At 36.4% G+C, this 16,217-nt stretch overlaps 1 protein-coding gene across 2 annotated transcripts in view; it reads left to right on the plus strand.

The window, feature by feature from the left end:
• The window catches only part of CDH12 (cadherin 12), a 382,326-nt gene extending 374,866 nt beyond the window's left edge, over positions 1–7,460 (plus strand). For both annotated transcript variants that reach the window (XM_032991982.2, XM_032991983.2), the window contains 2 exons: positions 1,190–1,441; positions 4,344–7,460. In XM_032991982.2, the coding sequence (XP_032847873.1) occupies positions 1,190–1,441; positions 4,344–4,843 (752 nt within the window). In that variant the 3' untranslated portion in view covers positions 4,844–7,460. The remainder of the gene's footprint in view (positions 1–1,189; positions 1,442–4,343) is intronic.
• Positions 7,461–16,217: the final 8,757 nt, after the last annotated feature.

The raw sequence follows: 16,217 nt of genomic DNA on the forward strand, positions 1-16,217 counted from the left end.
TTAATAGAAGTAAGAGTAGAAATAAGATTAAGCTGTATTCCTTCAAATTAGACCTAAAACTCTATACAGTGCAGATGATTAATCATAGAAAGAACAAGCTGAAGATGGAAGTTGGTTTGATTCAAACAATTGCGAGATATTTTTCTTTTTTTAAACTAAATGTCAGTGAACTTGATGTGTCCATGTGCCATGTTTGGGCTTGATAAAAAGGGCACTTCTGAGATAAGCATTTTGTCAGTCAAGTGCTTTCTAAACGGTATCTGATTATACCATGTCTGATTTTGGATATTTAGGGTTCCTTCTTATTATCCTTAATCAGAATTGCACACAAGTATTTGAGTGTGGAATTCAGAGCCCATAATCCTTCTACCAGTGACAAAACTGCAAGGAGGGTTGAAAGTCATAACGTGGACAGCAAGTGACCTCTTCTAAAGATACAGTAAAGCACATGGGTGAGACAGTAAAATGGTGACTGCTGTAGGCTACCTTCATTCAAATCTGTCAGTTTATTAATTCTCTGCTAATTTCATTTTGGTTTTGATTTCAATGTAATTCTTTTAATCTGCACATTTCCTTGCTACACCATTTGATTCAAGAAGAGCAGCAATAACTGGGAAGAAATGACAAAACATAACTTCAAGGAGTTCTGAACATATTCATGACTAATGTATGAAAAATGTACTAATTATAAAGAACTCAGTTCATTTCTGTACTTATTTTTTAATGGAAAGTTGAAGGGGTTTTGCATTTTGTCCAGGCATATTACTTTCAGTTTTAAAGAGAAATTAATTAATTAATTAATACAGACTGGTTCTAAATCCATATGCAAAGTCCTTTGTACCACAGGCTTGGAACATGCGATAAGGAGAAAAGAAAAACTGAAAAGCTTTCCTAATCTAATACTGGTAATGCTTTTTTTAATCATTATTTATGTTGTCTTTGAAATTTCAGCTGTCAAGCTAACAAGTTTACAAGAAATGGAATATTATTTAATGCTCCACAAAGAATAGCTGTACCAGTCAGAATACAATACCTTCTGTAATGATAAAACAAGGCAATTACATAAAGCATGTCGTTCACTGAGTTTCAGAAATGGAATAGCTGCCTATTACTAAAAGTGATACAAACTACAATGCAAATTGAAGTACATAATAAAAGTCCTCTAATGACTGTGTCATATATTTTACAGACAACACAGCTGGGATTGAAACCAGGAGAAATGGTTACAGCAGAAGGCAGCAGGAGCTGTACTTTCTTCCAGTAGTAATAGAAGATAGCAGTTACCCTGTCCAGAGCAGCACAAACACAATGACTATCCGTGTTTGCAGATGTGATTCTGATGGTACTATCCTGTCCTGCAACGTGGAAGCAATCTTCTTACCAGTAGGCCTCAGCACAGGAGCACTAATTGCAATCTTGTTGTGTATTATTATACTTCTAGGTTAGTTCTCATGAAACCATGTGAAGTGCATTACTTTGATTATTCACCTGTGAATTGATTTGTGTTGTTATTAGCTTCATCTGCTGTTTAACAAAAGCCACTGAAAATATGTGGCAGTTTGTGAGAACTTTTATGCTTCCTCCATTTCTAGAAAAGCATCCCAAAGCACTGACCATGACCGTGAATCTGCTAACACATCCATATTTCTTACTACATGAAGAGAAATAATTTTCAATGGAATCCAAACCTTTCTGTTTTTCTCTGAAACTGTTTTGCTCAAATACCTTTCTTGAAAGATTAATATTTTTAGATTATTACTAAGGTAGAAACTGTTTTGCTCAAATACCTTTCTTGAAAGATTAATATTTTTAGATTATTACTAAGGTAGACAAGTCCTACCGAGAGTAACAGCAGTAAGGACTTAGTAAGGGCCTTTATTTAATTCTTCATGCCAACTTGAGCAAAAGGAGAACGAAGAAATGAAAGAGGAGAAAATAATTGTAATGTCAACTATGACTGGCTAGATCCATGTAGAACTTTAAAGGAACATCATTTCTGGCAGGCATGGATTCCATAAGGTAGCATTGTCATTTGATCTATGTTATATTTAAATATTGCCTTATTTACAGAATGCCCAAAGCAGTCGATATTCATATGAATCCTACTTATAATATAGCCTTAATGAACTGTCAATGAAATAAACCCAACTTTGTAGCTTACACAGGCACAATGTGGGCTGCAGAAAGCAGACTGATTCTTACCTATACTAGCCTATACCTCTTCTTGATATTAGTGGGCTTCCTAGATCTCACACTACTCCTTATGTGGGCCTAATGCATAGGCAAAAATAGCTGCAAACACAGAATGTAACATATGGACATCTCTTTGCATTGGATAATACAGTAATTTACCACTTAAGTAAATTACTACAGGCTCAGGGTTACATGAATAGCTTCTGAGTAGCAGTGGGTAAAAGTCAGAATTTCTGTTCTGTGTTAAAATTTCATGTTATGAGAAAAATTTTGTTTCAAATCTGAACAAGAATTGGAAACAGTCATACTTCCCTGGAATAGGAATTAACAACAAACACACCCATTCTGAAGAATTTAAGAACAAAACAGAACAAAAACTTAGGTCAAATTTTTAGAAGCAAGAAGAACGCCATCTCTTTTACCACAATTTCTTGGGACTACTTTTTTACCTGTAAGAGTTTCCTGGGTAAAAGCAGCCCGGGGGGGAGCTTCAGCATCGAAGAAATTCCATTATGAAAAAAGCTTTAACCTATTTTCACAACAAGAGATAATTCAATTAGTGTTCTGTCTTAAGGCAGGATTCCCAGAATATTTAACCTCTTTGTTACAGAGCTATGTGCCTAGAAGCCTTAAACACATAGCTGTAGCAAAGTCTTCCAGGTTGCCCCCTTTGTGCCCAGTAATCTGGACAGTGTGAACTATGCAGCAGAGACCTTGGTGCTCTTGGTACAGAGATCATTTACAGTGATGGAGTATCTGGGGAAGTTGGAATACCTGAAGGCTGAATTTCCCCCAGATTTGCTAGGTGATTGTGGAGGCTTTCAACAGAACTGTATTTATGTTTCCCTAATTGTTGAAATAAATACAATTTTTATTTTAAAACCCCAGTATATTCAATCAAAAATAATTATGTCAAAGAACTCCTTATCAGCTCTGCTGCTGATTGATGTTCTTGGCATATACAAAACTATTGAAGATATTTTAATTCCTGCTTTGCACGGAACGCCAGACTGAGTTACTGAGATGATGTTTGGAAAAGAGCTTTTGGTCCTTTAATAACTCCTTCATTCCAATCAGCCTGGCTATATTACCCAGAAAAAAAATAATGTCTAAATAATGAGATCTTGAATGATTTGTGTAACCCAAGAGAATGGTGTTTATCTTATATCCAGACTTTCTCCTTACCATTCCACTGATCAATTTAAAAAATGCTTTTGGATTTCCATTTCTTGCCACGAACCTGGCCTAACACAGAATCGTTAAAATTGTATTTGAATTTATTATTGTCAAACTCATTTCTACACAAAAAGACAGTCGACATAGTACGAGCATCAGGAGTTATTTTAGACCACACAAGCCTGACCATGAATTTATAATCATTGCAACTCCTGTATTCAGTATTGTGTTACTTCACCAACAGCTCTTAGAACACAGTCATTTCTACCAAAGGCAGTTAGGGAATTAAAAATAAAAAAAAAGGGCCAGTTTACTACAAGCAGATTTTGTATTCAATGAAATATGTCTCCAAAGACAAAATATTGGAAGAAAAAAACCCCAAACTGATGGCCATTGAGTTGCCATTGGAATAAAGGCAGCTTGTAACATTTATTTTCTCTCCAGAACTGTATCACATGGAATTTGTCAAAGCAGATGCTTGAAAAGGCCAAATTGTGCTGTATAAAGAGCTGAAGTAGGGTTATTTTTGATCTACTTCGGATATTCAAAATATTTTTTTTCTCTTTAATTCTGTGTTTGGTTTTTTTCTCTGCAGTGTGGAAATTTGGGGATTTTTCTCAGTTGTGCTATGGAAGACGTTTTTTAAAAAGTCTCATCTCTCCTTCTCTCTGAACTAAAATGCTGAAGTCCTGTCCAATTCTATTTGTTCACAAAGCAGGCCAGTAGGAAAATTATTTGTTACTGCCTCCAGCAGAATAGCAAGCACTAAGGAAAGTTAGATTCATACATCAAACAGAGAATGACTTTTCATTGGCTAGAGTACTGCTATTTTTAAGAGAATATTAGGAGCATGTCTTCTAAGGAAAAAAGTCCCTTTGATTGCTTGCAACTTTCAGAGGAAGATACAATGATATGTCATCAGAGTAGCAAATTGTTTCTGTGCATGTCTTAACGTCAGCTTTCTCTTGTTACAGTCATTGTGGTACTGTATGTAGCACTACGGAGGCAGAAGAAAAAGGACACCCTAATGACCTCTAAAGAAGACATCAGAGATAACGTTATCCACTATGATGATGAAGGAGGTGGAGAGGAGGACACCCAGGCTTTTGACATAGGCGCCCTTAGGAATCCCAAAGTGATTGAAGATAATAAAATGCGCAGGGACATAAAACCAGACACCTTGCGTTTTCCGCGTCAGAGACCACCAGTGGAAGATAACACAGACATAAGAGATTTCATTAATCAAAGGCTGCAGGAAAATGATGTGGATCCAACTGCACCCCCTTATGACTCCTTGGCAACCTATGCTTATGAAGGAAATGGATCTGTTGCAGAGTCTCTGAGCTCTATAGACTCCCTTACTACAGAGGCAGACCAAGATTATGACTATCTGAGTGACTGGGGACCTCGCTTTAAGATCTTGGCAGACATGTTTGGAGAAGAAGAAGGTTATAACCCTGACAAAGTCACTTAAGTACAACTACAACAGTGAAATAAAAAGTAAACAAATAACAAATTTAAAAGATAAACCTAAGCTTTATATAGAACAGGATTCCTTTGATTATAAAAGACAGCAACTGTTTCCAGCAAGTTACTACATTTATCATACTGTCAGTATTGGTTTGATCTGCGAAGGAAAGATAAATCCCGTAATATACACATTTTTTTGTTGTTGTTATTTTGTTACTCTGGAATTACACTGAGACAAGCTCAGGCTTACAAGGTACAGTTTACTGACATGACTTAGAAAGAAGATAGCTTTCTGGCATCACGGTGGAAAAGTGGTAGCTTTTTCGTAATTCCACTAAAGTGCCTATAGAAACTTTTATCATTTTGAGTGGTAAAGAGTCTGCTGTGATGGTGTTACAAAACTGAATGGTAAATTGGACAAGAACTTTTAAGACAAGAAGCAATAGCAACATGCTGACTTCTTTTAAAACAAAAATGGAGATCACTTCCTTGAGTATATGTAATGAGTAAAACTAAGGGGAGGGTGTACATTGTGTTTGGGGGTTATGTTTGTTTTTTTTTTAAGAAGAAAACAGTATGCCAATACTTCATCTTTCTTCTTCCAAAATGTCACTGAGGATTTAAATTTAAAATGCTTTTGCTCACTCTGAAGATGTAAAGCCCAAATTTAAAAGGAAAATAACATACATCAATGAATATTTTAAATGTTCATGCAAATATTAAATTTTTCCAAAGTAATAAAAATATGAAAGCAGCTCTTTCTTTATATGAAGGAAATTTCCCTTGGATCCCCCTCTTCTTTTAAAATGACACTATTAGAACATAAAACGGAGAGGGTTTTTTAAGAGTATTATTGTATTTTTTAGTACCAAGGCATTTTTTTCCCTTGTAAGTATCACTAAAGAAGTACATGTCAAGAACTCCACATCAATTTTCTTTGCAATTAAATTGTTACTCTGTAGGTACTATAGTCATACATATTACACAAATACATATTTTTTTGACTGACAAACTGCTACAGTTCAGCGTATTATTGTATTTCACTGTCAGACCCACATCAAACATTTTAGAAAGCCTTTTGAGGATGGAAACCTTATTAATTTTGGTTTTGCCAAAATATTAACAGAGACAGGATAAAAATATGAAACAGTACATTTGTCCACACTTTATGTACATACCCATGCATAAATGTAGCTGTGCAGGTAGCACATACAGATATGCGCAATGCATTATGCCACGGAAGATCTCCCTCTTACAAAACTCTTTCATGTGACTTTTTCAGATGATCTAAGGCATAGACACTTTGTAAGACAATGGTTTATGCCCCTGAAGTGCATATATCCTTATAATCTCCTTCTAAAAATCTCTGTAGTGCTATACAATCTGCTTGAGCTCTACTCATGATTAATGTCACTGGCAAGGTCAGCCCGAGTCTTTCATGAATCAGAAGTCTTTTATTCGCCTCAGGTGTACAGCTTACGTCTTGTACCACTAGAGAATTAATAATTACCAGATATAGTTACCCCACAAGTCTGATATTAGCATACACAAAATTCCCTTTACTCTCTTGGGGAAACGTAAAGGTATTTCAAAGTTGTATAAATTAATATCCCAATGAGACTTTAAAAGGTGTATAGTTTAAATGAGTTTTGGATCAGTCAGTGCAATTGGACAGGGCTCCGTTAAAAGCAAGATTGGCATAGCTTCCACCAGCAGTGCTGAGGAAGTGACACAGCATGTGGTAACAAGAAATGTTTGTGGTTTTTTTCATTATCAGCAAAGGTATCCTATGTTCCCTGAAAGACAAACTAAGCCAACAGAAGCTCTCTTCTCACGGGACAGGCCCATTTGCCAGCATATCAATTTTTGTGTGAAAGCTGATGTTTTTAATGTTCGCACATCTTGAGAGCACAGCAAAGGCAACTTGATATTGCAGAGTGGGCCTAGAACTCTGGAAAAAAAATAAAAATAAATAAATGAATAAAAATGTATTTGCTACTACTTACAACAAAGATTTGATTAATACAAAATTCCCACTTGTGAATGTACTTAACAATGCTTCCTCTTGTAGTGTATGCATAGCAATGCTTCCCACCCTGCTGCCAGAGCTAAACTAAGCAGCTGACACTGCTCATTTACAGATGTGCACTCCAGTAGCCAAACTCTTCTTTTAGTAACTTTATTAGTCCTTTACATGTATTTCACTAGCAAAGTCAACATAACTGAGAGCAGTGTTTGACTTCTTGATATCACATGACATGCTTGCTCCTGAGAAAGTTCTATTTGTAGTGGATATTGGGTGAATATTAGGTCTCTTGAATAGGTTGGCATTTGCTCTAAGCAGGACAGTCCCTCTGGGAAACTAACACCCAAATGGCTAGATGGAAAATGTGATCTTAAATATGCTGCTACACACAATCCGTATTTGAGAGTGAGTTGTTGTATGTTAAATGAATACCAAATTGAATACCATATGCATATTTTTGACATCTAAGAGATGTGTAACTGAGCTGTTTCTATCACATAATATACCTTCAGGAAGATCTTTTTTTTTTTTTTTTTTAAAAAAAAGGGTATGTAATTACTAAGGCAATTGTCCTATAAAATCATAATTAAAATCTTTTAAGACCTTTTTTAAAGAGTGTTCAAACAATTTTAACTTAACGGGTATTTTTTATAAACAGCTCTATAGAACGGAGGAAAAGAATTGCTTTTCATTTATGCATAAGCTTGGATTCAGGAAATTTGTGTTTAATTCCATGTTCTCTAACTCTCTAAAATATTCTTGTCAGGTTTTTTACACCTTTTTAAAAATGTAATTTGACAAATATGAAATTTATAAGATTTAATATACGTCAAGGCAGTTGATATGACATGAACTCAATGGGATTAAGGAACCCCAATGCATTAGTAAACTGTGTCAGATAAGTACTGCAGTTTTTAAGCACTATATCTTCAAAAAAATCTCTACAATCCATTGCACAATCAAGATGTTAAAGTGGATATCTGTCTTTTGACTGTGGAAAGAGCAATAAAATTCAAATTCCATCAAGAGTGACAGGAAACGTAAGTTAATGCTTAAAAGGCACAGAAGGGATAGAAGTGAAAAAAATACTTTTGTTTAAATTTCCAAACATCTAGCATCATTTAAAATGTCTCAGCAATGTCCCCCCCACAAATCACGAGACATTCTGTAAAATGCCTTCTGTACATGAAGGCAATGAGACACTTCACTGGCACAAGCAAATCCACATTTTAAGTTAAATAGTTATGACATGCACTAGTGGTGCTGAAATAAAAGTCTAAATGTAAAGCATTCAGCTAAGAAGGGACGTGTATAAAGGAACTCTAGCTGATAAGTTTACATTGTGGACATACAGAACAGAAGACAAATTTATAACAGAACATTTGAAAGGAATTTCAGGGAAGAAGGAAGAAGACTTCCCTGACCTTCCAAGAAAGCTGAAAACACTACTACTTAGGAAAGTTCAGACAGTTTCTCTGTGGGGTCAGAGCATAAAAGATTGTTAATATTTGGATTTAAGAATGCTACCACACAAATCTGAAAATGCTGCTATTCTTGAAAAGCAGATTTGCAATGTTGTCAGTGAGTCAAACAGGGATTTGAAAACCAATGGAAGTAGATGATGTCTCTTGCACAATGATATGTTTTAATATTTTATACTTTCATGATTTTTACTTATTTTATAAATTTTCTCTACATTTTGCTGTTCAAAATAAAATCATAGTTACTGAGGATTTACTCTAGATTATGGAAGCAGAGTTCATTATGGTGCAAAGAGCAATAAATGACTCAACAGATTACTGACAATATTATTCTAGAGACTACCTTGAAAATATTCTTACCTTGAAAAAGGTGTCCATGTCCACATAAACGCAACTGATCCTTAACGCTAGTAAGAAATGTGGTTCTGCAGATGCTATATTAATTTTAAATTTATCTCCATTATTCTTATGGAAGATTTCTTAAAACTGTTGCTATGGAATAACAAATCTCTATTAAGTAAATACAGGAAGAAAATATAATAATCCACTGAGTTACAGGTATTTCATATGACATTAGTGACTGGTGTTTACTTTCTGAGATTTGAGTTTGTAAATTCTTTGCAGTTATTTTATTATTATTATTATTAACATTTACATTCAAATCCTGTGAGTATATAAATATTTTTGAGCTTTACAAAGCTTCACAAAAACAAATAGTAGAAATGACCCCTAATAGTAACCCTACTGAGATGACATTTAATGTGAATGAATTTCAAAGTTTATATTACACCCCTTCACAACCTCCTCTTAATGGCAAATCTGTAATAACCTGATCCCTTTTCTCATTTAAATCAGGAACCAGATAAGTTGTCAGAACATGAGCAACAGTTTCTATTTTGAGCAAAAGTAAGATAAGTTCCTGCTTGTTTTCATTTTTTTAATGTTCTATTTTTTTAACTGATCAGCTTCCTTTTTTCAATGTTAGTTTGCAACTAAAATCACTAGATTTTTTTTTTTCTATCTTACTTTCATTGCTGTGGTCACAGTCAAAATACATCTCAGGACTCAGGGGGATCTTATCAATGTGTATAAATACCTGATTGATAGTAGTAAAGAAGATGGGGCCAGGATTTCCTTAGTGATGCCCAGGGACAGGACAAGATGCAATGGGCAAAACCGAAATGCAGCAAATTCCATTAATTTAAGAAAAAAGCTTCTTTACTGTCAGAATGGGCAAACATTGGCTTATGTTGCCCAGAGAAGTTGTATCATATCCATCCTTGGATATATTAAAAACCCCACTGGATTTGTCCCTGAGCAACCTGCTCTAACTGACTCCGTTGTAAGCAGGGAGGTTTGACTAGATGATCTCCAGAGGTGTCTTCCAACCTCAGCTGTTCTGTGACTTATACCAAAACTATCCTGTGTGTTTAGGCTCTTAACCTCTAGTAAACTCAATGGCATTAGGGACCTAACTACATATGCATAGTAACTATGACTTAGAGAGACATCTCAGGTAGGAGTGAAGGAATAGGATAGCAATCTATTAAATTACTAACAATGTGGGTGGTCTGGAGAGGGATAAATTACTTACTATCACTTCCAGTACATAAATAAGGGGCATCACGTGAAAGCAGTCAGGATGAAAATTAAAAAAAGTTGGTGGTTCTTCACATGATGAATAGCTGAAATGATAACCATGGAGGCTCAGATTTTGCATAGGTTGAAAATAAGGCTGGACAAATTAATGAAAACCTACTAATTTTGGAGTTGCTTAATACAGAGGAATCTGGTTGAGGTAGTCCCCGAATAGTGCTTGATTAGCATCTGGAGGAGTCACATAACCTGGTCTGTTCCTGGATGTTTTGCTGGGATATCAGCCTATGCCAGTGCTGGAAAAGTGTATTACCCCAGTTTGACCAATCTTATTTTCTTATGATGATTTTGTTGTAAATTTAATCAGTCCTTGGATCACCATTCCATCAGTTCTAATTTTTCAAATTGCATAGATAAAACAAGTTTTCTTTTTTTTTGTTACATATCACATGCATGCATTTTTTATGATTTCTCTCAGATTTTTAACTACTGTAACTGCCATATTTCCTTCAATTCTGCACACCTCTATATAGTACTTACGCACTTTTATATTTAACAGGGACAATAAAACTGACTGCTGTCAGTAATGATACAGTTTGGCTTAGTCTGTATTTTAAAAAAATTATTTCATTACTGTGTAAAGATGATAACCTTTACATGTCTCCGTTTGCATGCATTTCACTTCATCAGCTGTCCTGGTTACTTCCTTGTGTCCTGAGAACACATGAAGAAAGAGAAGAGGGAATGTAGTTACTCTGCCTGGACAAGTGGCCAGTGTTAGTCCACTATTCAGGAGTGCAACCTACTGCTCTCCTGCTATGTGTTGTGATGTTAGAGGTGTTTTATTGTTCTCACATGTTGAATATTATGCATTTACTAGTCAAATGCATGCTTTTTTTACTATATGTCTCTGTCAGTGATGATAATTCAAAAAGCATAAATCAATCCCCTTCTTTCTCTGAAGCTGTCAAGGTCTATGGGGAGCAAATGGAAACATGTTAGGAGAGGTCAAAAGTAAATATGCCCTAACAGAGTATCTTATATTATTCAGTCACATGCCTCCAGTAAATAGTTACATTTTTAATTTTGTCCTTGCATTTTCTTTCTTCATTCAGTGAAGTCAGGGCAATACATTTAATATTATTCAGAATGCTGCTGTTGCCTTCATCCCCTGGTTCTTCAGCCTCTTTGCATTACTTTGAAGTTTGATCTTTATCCCCTTGTGCCTTCATTACTCTTCCAGTCATGTGTCTTGCTACATATCTGATTACAGCTGAACTTTTATGGTAGAAACATCTGACCCAAAAACACATGACACAGCAGTACAACCACAGAATCATAGTTTGGGTTTAACATAAGATTTTTCAGAATGAACAAACAGCAACTTAATGTTCTGCAAACTGACATCAACAGAAATCAGACTATAAACTTAATAAGGAGTAAAACCAATCACAATACCAAATCTTTTAGTGTATCTTCTCCCATTCTTCTACAGTATGTGACTCACCTGCTTTCTATGAAGGGAAGGAGATCTAAAGAGAAGGAGGTGAAGGACTCTGGAGTTGTTATGTCCTCTTTTTTCTGCTATTTGTATTTAATTGTATATATAAACAACAATCTAACATTTCTTAGCCTGATTTTATTTCTTAGTCTTAAATTATGAAAAATATATTCTATGAAACTAAGGGAGATTTGGCAATGACAAATAAAATGCATACAAATGTTTCAAATGCAGTACAGCAATATATTACTCTTCATTTCTTAAAAGAAGAAATTTGAGGGAAGAAATTCAGTTTTATCTTTTTTCAGGTTTGCTGAATTTACCCCACCAATGAATGATTATTCCACTTAGTAATGCTGTTCCACAATTGGTAAGTGCGTTATTTTACTTTCTAGATCTAATTTTTATAATTACAGTTGTAGTGACTTATATTAAATTATTTCAGATCACATACTCTAGTAGTTGAGCTTGGTCTAGATGATGTGAATGAAAGCACCTAATATCATATGGAGTCAAGATAGCATGGTAAGTAAACTCAAAAAGTGATTTAATTAAACTATCTGATAACCAGAGATATTCAACAGCAGATACTGAACACAGGGATTTGTCTGAATTATTGCCTATCTAGAAGATAGTGCTCTGCAGCCCAAGCTGACAGGGGTGCTTAAGTTCTCTCTTGATGGTTACAGAGAGAAGAATGCACTGCCAGGGCTCAGATTTTATGAAACAGCATATTGATCTGACAACTCATCTAGGTAATAAGTCTAGAAAACTCCTGTCATGAGCAGAGTGAAACCCCTGTTTCAAACACTAAGCAGCAGAGGAAAGCCATTCTTTCCATTGTAAAGGGATGTAGCACAGAATGGCCTCCCTAGAAATAGCATATCACTTCTGATCTGTAATTCAGAGACCATTTATGCATTTGCACTAAAGCATTGCAGGATTAAATGAAACAGCATAACGTGAAACAGGTAAAATATTGTGAGCCATGACTGATCTCTTCATTTTGTAAGAAGTCTCTGAGATGAACCAGGCTCCATCATGCTTATTATTTTCTCTGTATTCAGGAATTCAGAAATCTGCCTTCTTTTCTGCAGGTGATGGAGGTGGGTAGTGGGTTGGCCCCAGTCAGCAGCCACTGCATCACTCCCCACTCCCACAGGGATGGGGGACAGAATGGGAACGGTTAAAGTCAGATAATCCATGGGTCAAGTTAAAGGCAGTTTACTGAGTGAAGGAAAGAGAAAGGGAGAAAAAAAGCAAAACCCAAAACCAAGTGATGAACTCACCGCTCCCTATAAGTATATCGGTGCCCAGCCAGTCTCCAAGCATTGAGTACCTCTCAAGAAAAACCCTCCCCTCAGTTTTAATGCTGAGTTTTAATGACATCATATGGTATAGGATATCCCTTTGGTCAGTTGGAGTCAGCTGTCCTGGCTGTGTCCCCTCCTAATGTCTTGTGCACCCCCAGCCTGCTCACTGGAGTGGCAGAATTGGAAAAATAGCCTTGACTTTTCGGCAATAGCCAAAACATTGGTGTGTTATCAATGCTGGTTGATTCACAGATGCAAAAGGTTGCTATGAAGAAAGCTAACTCTACCCCAGCCAGACTCAGTACAGCCTCCAAAGGTGTGATGTAGAACAAACAATCTGAAATCTTCTCATAGACACCTATATGCACGCATGGCCTCATTTACACACAACTGAAAACATGCTCTGAAGAGTACTTTTCCTCAGGAGACAGTGTGCCAGTTGTCTGTAGGTTTTCTTTAGTAACCAAGATAACTTTTCTATGGAGAATTTTCAGTTAAGGTAGAAAGACAGTAGCAGAACAAATCAGAGTTTAGTGTAAGCCTGAAAATCCTCTCTCACTTCATGCTTCTTCCCGTTTACATTTGCCAAACTGCCTCAGCCTTGATGGTGCTCAGTAACATCCTGCTGAAATGCAGAAGGAAATCCCCCTCACTCCCACTTCTGTCAGTGGCAATCCCATTTATAACAGGCCCATTGTATCACACAGGCTGCAAAAGTCACTTGCAGAAATCAATCAAAACAAAAAGAAAAACTAATATTGATAAATAACAGGAAACTCCCTCCCTCCTATGCAATAGCTCAGCAGTTAAAGTATGCACACAAAATTCAAAAGCCCCAGTTTTAATGCCCTCTAAAGGATACAGTAAATAAGCATCTTGCTTCTCCCAAGAGCATATTGAGGTCACTATTTTGTTCCTCACACTGCATGCTGAAGCTACGTAAAATTTGTGTGTATGATTTATTAAGCCAAACCCAGAAAATATAATCAACATGCTCCATAAGAAAGGTTAGGCTTGCAAGCAAAGCACTCTGCTGTCTGCATTTGTCTCCCACATCTAATCCTACGCTTTTTACAGGCTCCAAAAAGTCCCTGACAAACTCCTCTTCCCTGCCTCAAGAAAGAACGAACCTTTGTTCTTGTATTCTTTCCAGGAACTTCTCTTCCTTTGACAGGAAGACAGAAATACTTATTCTACAAGAAGATTGAGCTTCATCAATCAAGAATAAATACAGACTGGTCTTTAAATGCTTCTTAGGACTGGGACTGAAGATAGTCCAACTAGATCTGGTCAGGTACCTGCTGATTCCCTCTCAGTGTTTGGTTAATAAATTAACCACTCTGACTCACCTTTCTGAAGCATACAGAAAACCTAGATACCTAGTGCAACACCTAACCATGAAGTACTGCTTTAATTTTTTATCTAGCCTAAAGTTGCTTTCTTTAAGATATAATAAAAATAAAAAATAAAAAATAAAAAATAAAAAAGTCAAAAAGCTTTTTTTCTAAGTGCTCAGTTGCTGTTCATTTTGTCTGTGCTTGCACATGCTGAATCAGCAATATTTAACGTAAGTGAAGAATTTTGTTCTATTTTCTATTTATAGCATGAGAAGCACTTGTGAAATAGCCTATTGCAGGTAATAGTTTTTAAAAATATGTGGAGGAAACTTTTTCCTGCCTTCCTTCTGCAATGCTCCGACACAGAGACCTTGAGAAGAGAAATTTCAGAGAAAAAAAAAAAAAAAACAAACAACAAAAAACCCCAAAATCATTATGAAAAATCCATGGGAAAACAGTAAGCAATTTTTAATGAGATATCAGAACACTGTTTTCCTTGTATACAGCAGGGCATCTGGATATGTTAGTTAACAACAGACACAGATATTTTTAAACAATAAAATTTAACAATATTTTCTTTTTTTTTTTTTTTACTTGCATCATTCTGTCAAATGATGGCTTTTTAATGCTTGACTTTGGATGTCCTACATGGTTTACAGTAACGTAACACTGTGAAGTGTACTGGAGACATACCTTATTTACAGTCACAAGCCCTGTATATACAAATAATAGCGATTTTGAGTTGCAAAGTCTGTTTTGTGGTACAGAACAAGTTTTTCACTGAAAACATTTATATTTTATTATGATAATTACTACTTATGAGATTTCATTTAAAAACTATACAGAAGTACAACAGTCTGGAATCTCTAGGCTCTGTAACAGGAAATATATTTAGAACAGGAAGTGTGTTCAAAACAAATACATGAACTTACTCAAACATGGCTTTAAAGCATTTCAGAACATTTTAGTATGATTCACAGGACAAAGAGAAGAGAAGCCACTGAACTAAATGAGATACAGCATTGTCGTGGTTTAGGCCTGGTTGGTAGCCAACCACAATGCAGCAGCTAACCACTCTCCCTTCCCCCTCCCCACCGGGAATGGGGGAGGGGATTAGAGGGGTGAAGGGAGACTCGCAGGCTGAGATAAGAACAGTTTAATAATGGCAATAAAATGAAAACAATAATGATGATGGGGGGAAAACAAAACGAAATATATAAACAGGCAATGTACAGGGTAATTGCTCACCACGCCCTAACCAATATCCAGCCCGTTCCCAGCCAGTGACCCCGAGGTACCAAGATCCCACAATCGCAATCCCGGGCGCGAGAGAGCTCCTTCCCAACCACCCCTCCTTTATATAGTGAGCATGATGTTCCATGCTATGGAATATTTCACTGGCCAGTTAGGGTCAGGTGCTGTGGCCGTGCTCCCTCCCTGCTCCTTGTGTCCTTGCACATGGGCAGGACATGGAGAGTTGGAAAGTCCTTGAAGTCTCGGTAGCAGCTGAAAACATCAGTGTGCTATCAGCATTTTTCCCATACCAAACCCAAAGCTAAATCCAAAACACAGCACTCATCTAGTCCCTGAAAAGGAATATTAACTATTTCAGCCCAAACTAAGACAAGCATACTAGGAAAAAATGTCAGTACTTTTTTTTTTTAGTACCAGTCATCATCTTTCAAATTAAACCTCATCAAAAGTAGAAAAAGCTAACAAAAATTTAAGGAATGTTGCCTATCTAAACAATAAAATACCCTTTTCTAACCCCAGGTTTCTTACTTTAGCCATAGAATTGTATAGAATGGTTTGGATTGGAAGGGACCTTAGAGATCATCTATTTCCAACCCCTCTGCCATGGGCAGGGACACCTTCCACCAGACCATGTTGCTCAAAGCCCCGTCCAACCTGGCCTTGAACACTTCCAGGGAGGGGGCAGCCACAGCTTCTCTGGGCACCCTGTGCCAGTGCCTCACCACCCTCACTGGGAAGAATTTCTTCCTTATCTCAAATCTAAATCTACTCTCTTTCAGTTTAAAACCATTACCCCTTACCTTATCACTACACCCTGATAAAGAGTCCCTCCCCAGCTTTCCTGTAGCCCCTTTTAAGTGCTGGAAGGTC

This window comes from Tyto alba, unplaced genomic scaffold (assembly GCF_018691265.1).
Source record: "Tyto alba isolate M040663 unplaced genomic scaffold, T.alba_DEE_v4.0 Super-Scaffold_48, whole genome shotgun sequence".
Classification (NCBI taxonomy): Eukaryota; Metazoa; Chordata; class Aves; order Strigiformes; family Tytonidae; genus Tyto; species Tyto alba.